The following is a 15876-nucleotide window of genomic DNA, read 5'->3' as shown; positions in this document are numbered from 1 at the left end:
ATGCTGAGCTGATGGGCGGGACAAAGCCCAGCATTTATCCAATGACCATCTAGTTTCGCTGCAGTGGAACAACCTGCTTTACGCTTCCCCATTGAAGTCAGTAGAAGCTGAGCGTCTGCTGTGTAAAGCACTGTGGTGCTGCGGGGATGAATGAGAAGGAAGTTGCGCCGGCTTCTAGCACATAGTTAGTCAATGAAACGTACACACAGCAGTACATGTTTAACCCTTTTTTTTTGGTGACATTTTAGGGGAAGCTGAGCTTCCCTTGCAGTCTTAGAGCAAATGCCACTGGTATGTCGAAAAAAAGTCATAGTATAGTACACATAATCACAAAGCCTCAGAGCCACATATGTATGCAACAAGAACACATTTAAGTTAACATTAGACCACATTTCATGTGTAATCAGACGTAATCTATTGCTTAAGAGCTCTGAATGCAATAGTGAGCCATTCGTCAAACACAACATGAATGCTTTCCATGTTTGGTTACGCATAGCCTAAATATGTCACTGTTCATTTTACGATGATCAAGCCAAATTATTCACCAGCGTTTGACAAAATGGCTGTGTATCATAGCAAGTGTAATATAGCCACCATCACACACAGAGGGATTTTCTGTCAACTATTTCTGGGTTACAGTAGGCGCAAGTCTGTCCCTTTAGTCTCCTGTAAAATGAGTTAATTAAGCTTATATAGAGATCAGGGTGTTATACAGACCACAGAGAGCAAGGAGTTGAAATATATATATATATATATATATATATATATATATATATATATGGGGGGTTTCGATTGGTTTTAAATTATGTTCCTAAGAAGGACGAGTGAGATCTCTCTCTTTCCTTTCTCATATCCTTTCTTGTACGAAAAAAAAGTCCCATTCCAGCAGTTTAATTGGGTGGCTACTTGGTCAAAAAGTATGTATGATGTCCTTTAGAATGGACCCAGTTTTCTCAGGGCTCCTGATAAAGGGTTGGACCTTTAGCTCAAATGCATGACAGTGAGAATGAAAGAAGATAGGAGGAATCGCTCTGTCGAGAGATTTGAAGAAGCGGGGCTTTGTAGCCTGAAATGGAAGGAGATAATCCGTCTCTGTGGCTGCATGTTACTCACACCACCCTTCATCTGAAACAGTAAGCATGATCCTGTTAGCAAAGATAATACTGGGTATTAGTACGTGAGTGGGGAAGCCTACATACAGCAATAGTTAGGTGATATAGTGTTTGTTTGTGGTGGGAAACACCAACACTCAAAAGGGTTTTAGAGAAAATAAACTGCAAAGCTGGTTATTAGACCAAACGTTGCCATGGAAGCTCTTCTCTAGTTGTCACGATGAAGACAGAGATGATTGACAGCTTATGCAAATCACACATCACAGTCTCTAAAGGCCTCCTCTCCTGCAACGCTTTTAATCACACAGAGCGATCATGGCACCCACAGGTGCACCAGCCCCCAACCCCTCTTTGAATTATGCCTGCGAGATGACAGATTTTCCTGGGAATTTCTCCAAACACCCAACAGTTGTCACACTCATCTGTCAGGAGCTGAATAAGCTTGTGTATGCGTACAACTGTGGAGGGTGCATCTGTGCATGCAGTTTTCAGTGTGTGCATCTGTGTGTGACTGAATGTGTGAGTTACGTCCATATAACTCACAGAGCTGATGCAAGTGTATCAGGGGATGGGGAGCATATCCTACCCAATCACACTTGTGGTTCAATGAGCAAATTCACTCCGCATTGAGGGTGAAACCCCAACATCTGTCGCAGCAGCACATCAAAAAGTCCCCAAGCAGGGCATGCGGTCTCTGCGAGGCCCTCCCAAAAGTGCACCATGTCATCTGCTCTGTGTGTCTCTCACCTTCTGTCTCTCCTACATGAATGTCTTCTCACCTCACCTCCCCCTCCTAACTCACACTCTTTTCCTCTTGCCCTTCTTTTTTTTTTTTAGCAGCAGATGAAGTGACATTTATTAATGGCGAATTTATGTGCATGACCGCCCCGAAACCTGAACTGCGCCTCCACCATCCCTTGAGACTGTCCGTCAATTCCTGTAACCATCAGAGCGCCAAATACCTCCCTTTCAGGGCCCATCAGCCCTGTATGAGATGACATGGAGTGATTTATGGGATTAACAGCGTTAGCAGTTCTTCTGATTTACATTGCTTCTGATACTGTGTAAAATCTTCATGATTACGCCTCTAAAAGACCTTGAAAATCAGTGATGTTGAAATGCTGAACTTTTCTGTCCTGTTTTTTTCCAATATAGAACAACCAAAACAGGCATGTGTGGGCATTGTTGGGAGTATAGAATATAATGCATACATACCCTAAAATACATGCCCTAAAATGTAATTTGTAACATATTCCATTAGATTATTCAAATTAATACTTGGATTACTTTTGCAATACTTCAAAATTGTCTTGCTGAGCTAATTTGTCTGGGTCTTACATTTTGATGCCAAAAAAACTTCCTGACTATGTCCTCACTGTGCATCTCCTCTGCTGTTGTGAGGCAGGTGCACCGCATACACACCAAAGGGTTGCGCTTTTAAAAAAAGAAGAATAAAAATCTGAGAAAATCGGAGAGCACAGACCTCCCCCAGGGCCAATGATCGAAATGTTAATAAAAGAAAAAACAATGCGTACCTGCCCCCCAGATTCTCCCTTGGCCTTTGCTACAACCTTCCACCAAGTTTCATGGAGGCAATGAAGCAATCCCCTTTATTCAATATATACCAACAATTCAAACTGTCACATAATACAGTTTCAATTCATATTTTGTAATATAAATACGTAATTCCGTTATTTGTATTCGGTTACTCCCCAACCCTGAGTGTGGTTGACTTGATGTTTTCAGATCAATTTAAAATATAAGAAAAGGTTTGGGGAGAGATGATTAACAAGCTATCAATATTAAAAATTGAAATGATGGCATAAGGAGATGTCAAAATCCCCCCCCCCACACACACACAAACATACATACACACACAAACACAAACACACACACAGACTTATCTTCTTGAAGACTGTTTATGATTACAGCAGGATCTGTTGTACATTTACTAATGTTTTATTCATCATTCTTGCTGGCCAAGACTACAAAATGCAGCTGTAAAGAAATGGTGCGACTTTAATTGCATAGCCCATGGGAGCTAGTCACCATAGCAACGTTAAAGCAGTAGAATAAGAATTTATAGCAATGTGTGAGATTCCGCCCTACAGAAATAACACACATTCACACATCCTCGCACTTAACAACAAAATTCTAAAAGAAGGAACGATCATGATGCCATTGGTGCCAAACGATCGAATTCTTTATTTATTTGATTTTAATCAAGCATCTTTGTTATCATAACTAACCAACCAACCAATTGTTAATGGCATATAAATAATACGAGGGCTAACATTAGCCAGCTCTATCGATAACAGGTCGGACCTGCTCTGTTAGTCATGTATCATGATGATGTAGCAGCCGTCTTGGACCAAACATGGGCTCGAGGTGAGCTATATGCAGCTGCTGCAGCAGAGCCACGATCCTTGTACAAGAAAAACAAACACGTACATTTTGCTTACATAAAAGTCATCGTCGCACAATGTGTTTTATTTTGTGGAAGCTCTTCAGTCAAAGGTAAAGCAGCACAGATATGAATGGTTATAGTGGGATTTGCCATGCTCGCCCCATTAACTTCAATAGAACTGGCACCAACATTTGAATGAATAATGTATGTCCTTTTTTTTTTAGAGGTTTTAGAGTTGGTCCATTGACTTCATTCACATTTTCCTTATCCCAACATCGACACCCACCCTACATTTAAACCTAATTCAAAGAATAATACTAACTCTTGACCTAATATAGACTTTTACAGAAGTCATGACAAGTCCAAAATGCCTTCACTATCAAGGTTTGAAACCTTGGCTCTCATAACTATAGATACACAGAAGGATGCACACAAAAACACACAGCACCTAGGCACTCAGCCACATTCTGATATGTTTCCATGGCAATCCAGGCTGGGATCACATTGTATGCCCTAGCATTTGTTGGGAGTTCACTTGTGTGGTGTTTGTGTTTTTTATCTCTAGTTAACATCTGAAAATAGAAACTAAGGCTGCACACGGGGGCATTGTGAGTTGAAATGATACACTAAGCCAGAAAATATTGCAACTGATTGCACACAGCTGGTGATACAGTACGAATGCACAGCGCAGTAGGATGAGTTTACAAAAGCAGTTGCTTCAAGATGCTTTTTTTGCCTCTTTTGTTTTGTTTAATGCAGTGCTCAAAGTAAATCTGAATCTTTTTTTACTCTGTTCTCAGGTCAAGCAACCAAGAAAACATATGTGAGTTACAACAACCTCAGGATCTGATCTGCTTGAAAATGAATGCTGTTTGTCCTTTTATCTGTGATTTGAAAAGGGAAGGGAGCTCTAGAGGAACAGAGAAAGACAGACAGAGACAGGAGAGCGAACGCAGGCATCCCAGCACCACCTGCAGTACCTATGCACTCCAGGACTGTGGATAGCATCCAACCTTCATCCAGACATGATACATGAGTTTTGACAGCGACTAGCACAACTGTAAGCCAGTGTGTCTGGGTCGGCCTCACGAACCAAACTGTAGGTTTTAAACTTGTATTGTGACCCCTATCTCTCTGACAGAGAACAACTTGCCTGCTAAAAAAAGGGTCACTGTGGACGAGAACCACACACAAAAAAAAAGGACAGTGGATCTGCTTTCAAGATATTTTCTTTTAAAATGTCATTAAAGCCATATTCTCTTGGGATTCCCATTATCTGATTTCAGTTGTATTGTTTAAGTGATTTTTCTTGTGTGCCTCTTTTTCTTGCAGTTGATTTAATTACCTTGAACAGCAAGCTCTGCCACAAACAGTACTTTGTTTTACTGATATCAACTCAAATCAGTTCCAGATGATTATGTTAGAGTGATGGGCATTGTAAGTATATATTTTTTGTAAATATTTGAGAGTATTTTCATGTTTGGAGTACAAAAATAGATATCCAGTCTTTGTTCAGTTGGATTTGGATGGTTATGAAGCACCACAAAGTGTTCACTTTGCATGTGCCAATGTATGTCTGTTCTATTTGATGTAAACAAAAACAAAAAAAGAGAAATAAATTCTAAAAATGATAAGCTTCAGCATCCTTCTGCCGTTTGTTTTCTTTACCTGGACTGAACTTCACTGAATGACAGAATATGGCTTTAATTAATCTGTTGTTGAATTGACCCTCCTTGTATCTGCAAGCATGTTTGTTTTATATAGTTTCGTACTGGGTATGTTATGCCTAATTACTATGGTGTGGGAAACGTTATTATCAGAGCAATCATGCAAGTATGTTGTGATGTCTGTCAAATTATGAACATGTAATAAAAATCATTTTGTTATCTTTTATACAATCAAACCAGGCAGCATATCATAGTTATTTCAGTGTTTGTGCATGCGTATGAGTGGGCATGTTTGTGTTTCCTAGCACAATAGAGTGTGGTGTGTTTGAACTGCTGTAAGAAAACGTACAATTAATCACCGTGTTGTTTATGGGTTACTGTAAACCGATGGAAATGTCATGCGCCCGTTTACTGTCTCGCCCCATGACAGGGCACATTAGCGAGCTCATTGAGCAGTGCTGCCATGCAAAGAAAGGATGAGACCCTGCGAGGAGAAGATGTCCACTTGCTGACTCTTTTACGCACCCTTTGCTCTTCTCTGTCACATCCATTGTTTCTCTCTCAATGGTGCTCCTTCTAAGTCTCACCACCAAACCCCTACTGTACATGAATAATATAACATGTCAGATCAATTTGTCCCACTGATGGTCGAGCCTTTATGAGCCAACCGCTCTTTATTCCTGTGCCTGCCTGCAAGCACAATGTTTCTATTTTCAATATTGATTATTATATAAAAACATGAATAGGCCATGCATGAGAGACTTCTGTTTCTTCATCTGGTAATCATCTCCCTCTAGGCTGTTACATGGGCAAATGATATATGACCGAGAGATGCTGATTCCCCCTTTTATTTTTGTCTGTGTGTGTGAGGAAGGAGAGATAGTGGGAAAGAGAGGGAACGATATCCTTATCCACACAGGTTTTCGGTTGTTTCTCTTTCCATTTGTCTGGCATCTCTCTCAGCTCCTGAGAGACCAGATGGTCTATACTTCTCATAGACACAGTCTGTCATTTTCTGTTGCACACAGCCAAGAAAAATCCCACTTATGCCCAATTAAGACTAGCCTCTCCCCCACCAAATTAATTGCCTGTGTCAGTGTCTGTGCAAGTAATCAGTAGGGTTTGAACAGAGTTTAGATTTGCAGCTCAGCAAAAAGAAAAATAGTAAACAGCTCAAGTAATAGGATTTCTGGACTTTCATATAAAGCAAAAACTTTGAAGGGACGTGATCTTTAAACACAGCACTATTTTTATTCTGTTTTTACCTACCTAAAATAGAGTGAAGTATAGTTTTCTCCTGCTGCAAAGTCTCAAGGCTCCTACGTATGGGCCCACCTGCTCAGTATGCACCTGTTCTGTAGGCAGCACTTTGGGAAAAACATCAAGGGAGGAAACTAATCATGGTGGACTGAGAGCAAGGCACACACCAGGAGGATTTAAATGTTTCATACTCTAAAGGACTGTCAATTGCAGATTGTTATGAGCAGGGCATTTGAAGCTAAACAATAGATTTTATAGACTTTTAAAAAATGTACACAAGCTTGCCAAGAGTTGTCAAAAATGTCCTCACTGTGTAAGAATTACAAGTCTGGGCGACCCAATTTCGATGACGAGGTGACACCACTGCTATACAAAATACATTTCAGCGTGCGCCTCATGTGACATGTAGAAGTCTCAGCCCCAAAAGCTCAGCCTTTCTTCTATCTTGAGTTTTTCTATCATGTCACTTTGGTCCAGCTCCGCCATGGAAGAAAGCCTTCCTTATCTTGTCAAAACTCCTGATGCGCTCTTTCACAGACAATTTACTGATGCAGTGTCTAGATTTGCTGTGTTTCATGGCTCCTGGGCCCTGAGCTCTCCTATCTCTCCATAAATGTCCAATTATCCAACTCCAGCCAGAATGAAACCTTATCAGCTTCCCGTCAGTGACCAACTAAGGCCTGATATAACATGGGCTTGGATAGAGATGCTCTTCTTATTCCATCCCCGCCCCCCGCTGCATCTTGTACTCAAAACCCCCTTATGATACTTTTTGTTTACAAGCGTCTTTTCTTTTCTTCCTCTATCTGCTGCTCTGAAGAAATCAGGCCAGTTACCAGCACATACTGTAGTGACACCAAGATTTTATAATTAGTGGTACAGTAAGATAGCCATTGGTTAGACATGAATCATAACATCCACATCTACTCATAGGCACTAATTACCATCTAAAAACAGTGTTTGTTTTTCTACGAGTGATCCAAGAAAAAGATACAGAGCCTCTTTTTCTACGTGAACACATTAAGTGTGTGGTCACTGGGTGTCATTTCTTATCTGTGGGACCACAGACCTACTCCTTGCTTTGCTTAGGCTGAAAATGTGTGTCTGTGTGAGTGTGTGCGTGTACGTGTGCGTGTGTGTGTCTCACAGCGTTATTGCATTTTTAATCAGCGGAAGAGACCAGGCATCATTCTCATCACATTAGTGTCTCCTGGTATTTATTCCTCTCTCTCTTTCCTTCTCTCACCACTTCTAATCCTGCGGGTTGTTGGGTAGGTGGAGAGAATACATTTGAAATTTGTTCATTTGACAGTCGTTAGAGATATGGATTCTGACAGTACACAATTAGCTCAGTCACCTCCTTTATCTTCACTCATCATTGGCTGGGGGATTTAGTATGTGTTGCCTCTACTGTAATAACTGTTATACCTCTCTTATGTCTCCCTCTCTGTCTTCCCTTTCCATCTCACTGATATCCAAACTTCTATTTCCATCTTTCCCCCAGTTAATGATTATTTGAAAATAACAGACCTGACTTCATGGATTTTAATTGACTGCTGTGTTATTAAGATGGCTGACAGACAAATGTTCTTCAGAATTCACAGCTGAGTAGGTGCACTAATCTGCTGCTTTTTCCTCAATTTCCCCTGTCAGAAAAATGCATTCATGGAGAAAAGAAGTACAGTTCTGCCATACATCTTGTGAATATATTGCATATTTGCTATGCTCTGGCTGCATGAAAGATGCAACTCACTTATAGAAGATTGTATAAAATAAAGTAGTACATTTTTAGCATTGAATCACAGCTCAGGTTCACGCTACAAACAAGAGCCAATGGCATTTAAAGCAAAACAGATCATCTGTGGCTTCAACAGGAGTTGACAGAGATAAGTGCTGACTGGCTGTGAAATTTAACTTGAAAGCTAAGCCCTTGATTTCAAGAAGCATGGCATAAACAATGCATTTCCACATCCCACGCAGATCACTGTTATTTCAAAGAAAGGTAAATGCCTGAAGAGAAAACAAAATACTGAAAAGGAAATGAATAGCTGAGAGAGAGTGATAGAAATCCACATCCAACTAAGAGGAACCCGAAAGATACAGAGAATGAATTACATACTACACTTGTTCGCTTGCTCGGTAATAGATCAGTGGAAACAGTTGTCTGGTGTTACACTTTTATTTAGACTTTCTTCTTAAAACCGATACTAACACAGGCACATAAATCATCCTCTTCAATCCACCTTTAAAAGCTTAAATGCTACGAGTTTTGCTTTGGGCTTAGTACAGGAAGTGTACAGTCAAATGATTATAAATCAATTCAAAGTATGAATTATAGTCTTACCACGAACAACTACATCGCTGACAATTGTGTGTCTCATTTTTCAGTTGACAGTGGAGTGTGGAGCACTCTCCATTTGATTAAACTCTACCCAAAGGCTGCATCAATTATGTATCTTCACAATGGAGTTAATGGACTGCAATAACAGTTGAAGATGACTTGACTAAATTTCCACATGACATGGCAAGAAAAATCTCACTTCAGTAATGTAACCCTCCTGAACAGCTTGTCTGAAATGATAAAATGCCTGCTACTAGCTTATTAAATAAAATCACATTTTCTTGTGTTATTTCCCTGTTAATGGGTAAAACATTAGGCCCTCTGACGGATCTATTTCCTCCAGGAGAGTGTAAAATGTACAACGTGTGTTGGCATGTGTGCAACATACACTCTGCCACGAAGAGGCAGTCATATATATATTCCTCAATGTACCTGTCGGTGTGTGTGTGTGCACTGAATGCATCAATGTGTGAGAATCTCAGCTCAGCTTGCAGTCCATCTACCCTGTGATCCAGCTTTTTATAATTCTGGTCTCTGGGGTTCCGACCCCATGAGTGGACCCTTCGGAGAACAGAAGGGGCTCGCCAAGCTCTGACTACACAGTCACTGACCCATCTAGCCAGCAGGCCAGCGGGGTAGCACGCAAGATACAGAGACCAAAGCTCTGCTCAAACATCCTGTGCTAACATGGCAGATCACACAATGCTAGTAAAAGGTACAAACGGTGTACACCAACCACATACTGAGTGACCCTCATGTTTTATTTTGAGATGTTGTGTGTTGTCTGAACTGCAAATAATAACAGAGGGCAGAGAGTTTCCAGCTAAATGCACACCACAGAGAGGAATATGCTGTATGGTGCATAAAGTAACAGTGATCCTGCTGCTGCGTTGTGTATAATTTAGAGCAAAAACAACATGTTGATTCAGCTGTGATCTTCACAAGCCATGCGGAGGTTGGTTCAGCATGGTATTACATAGCAGAGGAGGTAGGTGGGTGAGGGAGTTTGACCTGACCACAGTGCTGCTGTTTCTCCTCTACACTCAACTGCACAGCCATGTAAATGTTTCTAATAACCTTTCACATGCCAAGTGGCTGCCGCTGCCCTCGGCCCCTGCATCAAGCTTAAAATGCTGCTCACACCATTAAGGCCAGTGCGAGCAGCCAGCACAAGGCAGCATCTGTCATGTTTTCTCCCCTCGTTGCTCATGAAACCCTCACAACGTTTTAGCTTTGTCGTGACTCTGAAAATCCACCGCAGCCACGCAAGCGGGTGCCTTCCGTGACTGAAGACGAGGATTTCAGCTCTGGAATGTTTCCAATTTATGAGATAAGAAGCAAAATGCAATTAGTCTACACTTTCTAAATCTGTGACTGAATTATGGAGTCTCACAGTTGTTATAACTTATCTCACTTTCTAATTATGAGTGTGACTTAAGATATACATGTTATTATCAAGGGGTATTAACAGAGGATCACTTATTTGCTGATGCACTGTTTAATAAATAGCAGCCATCAGTGACTCATTGATTCATGTATGGCGTTATGGTAACTTGGAAAGTAATGAATTCAAATAAACTCAAGTATCTTATAATAGGATCTTGTTTCTTTTACACACAGTATCTGATAAATGATAATTGCAGTTTTGTTTACCACAGCTTAAGGCTACTTGTTATTTGTCGACAAAAGAAATTATGATCTCATGCAAAGGTTATCAATCAGTAGTACCTTTGCCATGGTGTAATGCTACTGCCATCTACTGATACTGCAGCCAGCTCCATCTTCCACTCTGTCTCCTCCTGCCAGACTCAGAGCCTTGTGTTCTCACTACAATGTCCCAGGAAATAAGATCTGCACAACCACTACCGACCGATCACAAAATGTACTTCTGAATAGATGTCCTGTTCAGCGATCAGGGCAAAGCAAGCTTATTTGTTGTGACAGGCAGCGTTACAAAGTATTCAAATGAACTTACTTTATTTTTTCACCAGATGGTGCTACGCTCATTGTTGGTGGGAGGGAAAGATGCAGCCTGCATATGACATGAGGACTCACTTAACTTCATCTATATCATTTGTAGTGCTGCCTGCAGGGGAATATAAACACACATACACGTTTTACACATGGAGAACAATTCCCTGGGTACTGAACCTAACGTTACACAATGCTAATATCCCTAATCTTTTTAAAGGTATTTTTAGTCTTTTTTATGGCTTTTATTTCTGAAGAAATTTCTCAAGATTGACAGGAAACAGGGGCCGAGGTCAGAGTCGAACCAGAGGCCGCCATTACCCTCTGTGAACAGGTTGTTGTAGGTACAGCATGTCAGCAAAAGAAAAACATCACCAAGCCAAGTATCGTCACACACCACTTCCACACCTCATGTTTAGCATTTTACACTTCTTAAAACCTGCAACAATGAAGAATTCAAGTTAATTAAATGACGTATAACTAGTAATGTTTCTTACTCACCACTGAAGCAAACCTCTCTGATTTCAGATTGGGGCACGGGGGAAAGTAAAAATGATTCAAACAACCAACAATGAACTCCTTTGGTTAATTTTATGTCTGGCAAAATTATTCACCCACAAATATAGAATACTGAAATCATCACCCAATTTAATTTTTTTCTTGAATGGATTGAAGATATACATTGTTGCTCATAATTGGCAAGTGGAAGAAAAGCACAAAGAAATTAATGATATTCTAAAACACTTACCCACTGTGTGAACTTACTGAAATCTAACTGTATTTCTCCTTTTATGTAAAACATTTTTTTAAATGTATTCTTCTACTTTCTGTTGATTAAGTAATTCTGTTCAGAATTTATCACTAGAAGCATTTTCTTTGTAATCCATTCTCAATCCTTTATTTACAGAATGTCTATCTTGATTACAATGCTGTTGTGCCATTTGGCAGGCTAAATGCTTTGTACCATTTATGCAATGTATGAAAAGAGTGTAAATGTTGTCACATCTATACTGTACATTTTCAAAAAAAAAGTGGATGGACAGCCTTTTGATTGCTAAGTAACGTTAGTTAGCTATTAGGCTACTAATTAGCAGTCAACAGGACTCAGATAATAGTTTAGCTAGCTCCCTCATTTAAAAGAAAAGAAACATACCTGGCTCCTGTTGCAGGAAGTTGACAGCTGTTTTTGCCTTTTGTACATATTTCCTAAAACAGAGTTTTGAGTTTTCGTTAATTCCAAGTTATTTCCTTAACAACATTAATCGGTTGGCTAATGTTGAGATGCTATTTAAGCACGAGTGTTGTGATGACACTGACACCAGCATTTGCCAACATTTGAAATTAGGATATTATGATATTTTACCACCACCAGCACCACCCAGGTTTACCCCTTTGATTTAATAAGGGTTAAATTACCAAAAACAACAGCACCAACCCATTGTAGTTTAAAAAAGGTCACATTACAGGGTTTGGTCTTGTAAACATTCAATATTTTTACCTACAAAAAATGACCTGCTTAGCTACATTTCAGTATTCTGCTAAATGAATATGGCATGTACAGTGGTTTTAATTCATTTCACTATTATCTGAGTGTAACATATAGCCTACTGCACATTTTTATTATCTAATGTGGTATGTATAATACAAAGATTTTTTAATGGATTGCTTATTATAAAAATATGAAATATATACCACTTGGTTCCCTGACAATTATATTTAATCATTCTGATGTTTTCTTTTATCATTGTGCTTTCAGCCTAATGGGAAAGAGAGTGCCACATTTCATGGGCTTTGGGCATCTAATGAGGCCTATTACTGAGTTGTCCATATCATCTGGTGCTGCCCACCATCATATCCTTTCTGCTATTTCCACTAAGTAGCAGATCACCTTACCACCTCCTCCAGCACCAGGGTGCATACAAGGGCTGATTACCTTTTTTAATCAAGAGAAAAGCTTGTGTCAATAATACTGTGCAGTGGAAATAATGACCCTCTTGTTTGCAATAAGAATCTGGCCTGACATGGTTACAGGCCTAATTAGGATTTGTTATGACCCCAGGAATTATAAACACACTTACAAAACACCCGTTTTGATTAGTGTTCTGCTATTGTCTGAAATAACAAAGAAACCACAGGTGTTTTATAAACACTGAATGTGGATACGTAGAAATCTGCGAGGCGAGTTCAAACAACTGTAAAGCATTTGTATTCTGTATACTCTTAGTTCAGAAATTAAAAGTCATGAAACATGAGACTGATGGTTTTGTATGCAGAGCTGCAAAGCACCACAGCAGCAGGTTTTCAAGCGCAGTGCCTCACATCAACAACTGAAAGCTCAGTTCTTCCTATAGGTTTTCACGAGGTTATACATTTTTCATTGCATACAGTACATTAACTTTTATCCTCAATACATTATTAATGAGAGCGCGGGGGGGTGGGGTGGGATGAAGAGATTAGCAGGGCATAAAATAGCCTCAACTCCACATTCTGATACACCCTCATTACTGCTGTTGTCGATTAGCTCAACTCCATTTGTAGATTCAAACTAAATAAGTAGCGTAAATAGAAAGCATATCCTCACATTCCGCAAAGGTGCTTTAGAAAACTACAGTAGGTTGTGCACTTTTTCAAGTCCTATGCAACTTGTAAAATTAAAGGTGAAGATTCTTGAGAAAGCACACAGAATGGACAGCTAGTGGACTGTGAGGAAATATTTAATGAATTTGACAAAAAGTTTACTGGATTACAATCAGACTCCACTATTCAAATTAAAGGTGATTAGGGTTTTGAATTACAGTGAGTCTCTGCGAGAAAAAGGCAATGACTGTTTAAAATCATACCTGTCCATAGAAGTTTTCCTTCTTCCAACATTGAACTCCTTATGACTTGATACTGTGCTCCTAGAATAAAAACATCATCCTACAGCTGCATATTCTGTGTGACAGAATACAATCAGAGGCAATCATTCCTGCAGGTGTTGGTGGCTGCTGTATTAAACTGTATGTTTTCAAAATCTACAGTTACTGGAGGAAATAAATGTTTGGATACTGAAACTGCCTGGGAGGTGTGGATCACAGCATGAATAATAATAATAATAATAATAGTAATAAAGGAAGTTTAAGGGCTGCAACTATAATTGTTATTTTAATTACTGATTTTATCTGCTGATCAATTGTTTGGTCAATAAAACATCCCAAAGCAGTCAGAAATTCCCAAGAACCCAAGGTGACAAATGTCTTGTGACGCAAGACCAACAATCCAGAAAACAAAGATGTTCAATTCACTATCATGTAAGACAAAAATTATTGCATTTGAGAACCTAGAACCATCAAATGTTTACCACATTTGCCTGAAAATTGAAATTAGAAAAAAATAGTTGCAGACAATTCATCTTTCCAGCTGATTAACTAATTGTTGCAGTTCTATTGAAATATATATACACACACAGCTGGATAAGCCAAAAGTGATGTAAATTAGGTACCTTCTTGAAGAATGTTCTACATTAGTTTAAGTAATTTATGTTGCATTTTCCTGCTGCATGACAGTGTTTAGTTACTATGGCAATGTACTGAATGTATTGTTAGTACCCCATACCATAGAATCATGTCAACAAAAGTCTAAAGTCACGTCTGTTACAGTATTTATGCAACAAGGGGTGAAATGTCAGTTATTCAGTCAGCGTAATACAAAACCGTATAAGCTGTATTCAATAACACTGTCTGTGTTTGTAGGAAACAGAGCCTTTAAGTCCAGTGTCACTAATAAAGTATATCAATGATAATATGTAAATGAGTCGGTCGCCCACAGTTAGATGATTGCTGGCTAATTGATAAATGATTACATTCAATTTGCAACATAACCCACCTCATAATCACCAATTATGTGTCATAATAACTGGTAAGACTGAGCAAATGACAGCAGGGCAGATAACATAGTTACAATACTGAAGAAATTAAAAAAGTACAGTGCACATTCCACATTAAACTATAAAGTTATGGGTATGAATCAGAGCTAAAAATAAGACAGATCTTTCTCTCTATGCAGATATAATCTGTGATTCTGTATGAGCTTGAAGGGCAAATTAACATGATTGTGTCAGGGTTTGAATGCTCTTTAAATGTACACAGATAATATTCAATGCCTTATTTCCTAAAGCAACATTTCAGATATGCATTATTATAAAATTGAACCCACAAGCCGTATCATTTTATTTCCAGGACTACACAAGAACAATTCCAAAGGTCTTGCATTGCAACTTACTGAAAATGTACATTTTTCAAGGCAGCATGGGGTCTGTAACGTGTCACCAACCAGGGACCTCTCCCGAATAAGCCGTCATTACACAAGCCCTATACTAAAGAAATTTGAGAGCAGATATGAGTCATTGTTATTGATATTTCTCCAAGAGATGCAGGGGCATAGAGCCAAAAAAAGAAAAACTACCCACCTAAATGCCACAGAAAGGGAACACTTATCTTAAAATATCGCACTGTCTTACAGGAGCTGCCTGCTGTGCATTTGGTTTATTCCAACAAAGAGTGTATAGCTCATGTTACAGGCAAAACCAGCCAACTATTGAAACCTGCTTCTATAAACAAGAACAGAAAGCCCATTGCTGCATTTTTGACCATGTAAATATAACATGTGTTGTGTCAACACATGTCAAAATTACTGTATATAATATTCTAATTTATCTTGTTAATTGTTTTTAGCAGGCCTTTAATACACCAGACATATATACTGAAAACATGTTTAATCCAGTTTCATTTTCACAAATAAAAAGGACTATACACAATCTTTGAGGCTTTACAAATAGTATTACATTTTATTAATATATTTTCATAAAACAAGTTTAAGACTGTATCAAAAACTCAGTAAAAACATTAGATTTTTAACCATTTTTTCTTATGGTGATATCAGATATGAAATGTACATAATTCACATATTGTTGTGGTTTCTTTGTTCCCCATCATATTAAGATAACGCATTATTTTTTCAGTGATGGGTAGGTAAACGTTTTGTTTTTTTGTTTTTTTTCCATGATTGTGATCATAAATCTAGACATACAATTAAAAAATTAAAGTATTTCCCACTCTAGCCCTCCCTTTCCCGACTGGG

At 39.0% G+C, this 15876-nt stretch overlaps 1 protein-coding gene across 1 annotated transcript in view; it reads left to right on the top strand.

Annotated features, from left to right (window-relative positions):
• grm7 (glutamate metabotropic receptor 7) overlaps positions 1–5002 on the top strand; it is a 67784-nt gene extending 62782 nt beyond the window's left edge. The window contains exon 10 of the mRNA XM_083919821.1: positions 4320–5002. Within this exon, the coding sequence (XP_083775947.1) occupies positions 4320–4369 (50 nt within the window). The 3' untranslated portion in view covers positions 4370–5002. The remainder of the gene's footprint in view (positions 1–4319) is intronic.
• The last annotated feature ends 10874 nt before the right edge of the window (positions 5003–15876 follow it).

This window comes from Echiichthys vipera (assembly GCF_963691815.1).
Source record: "Echiichthys vipera genome assembly, chromosome: 9".
Taxonomy (NCBI): Eukaryota; Metazoa; Chordata; class Actinopteri; order Perciformes; family Trachinidae; genus Echiichthys; species Echiichthys vipera.
The sequence above is the reverse complement of the archived record's forward strand: the minus strand, read 5'-3'. Positions and strand labels throughout refer to the sequence as shown.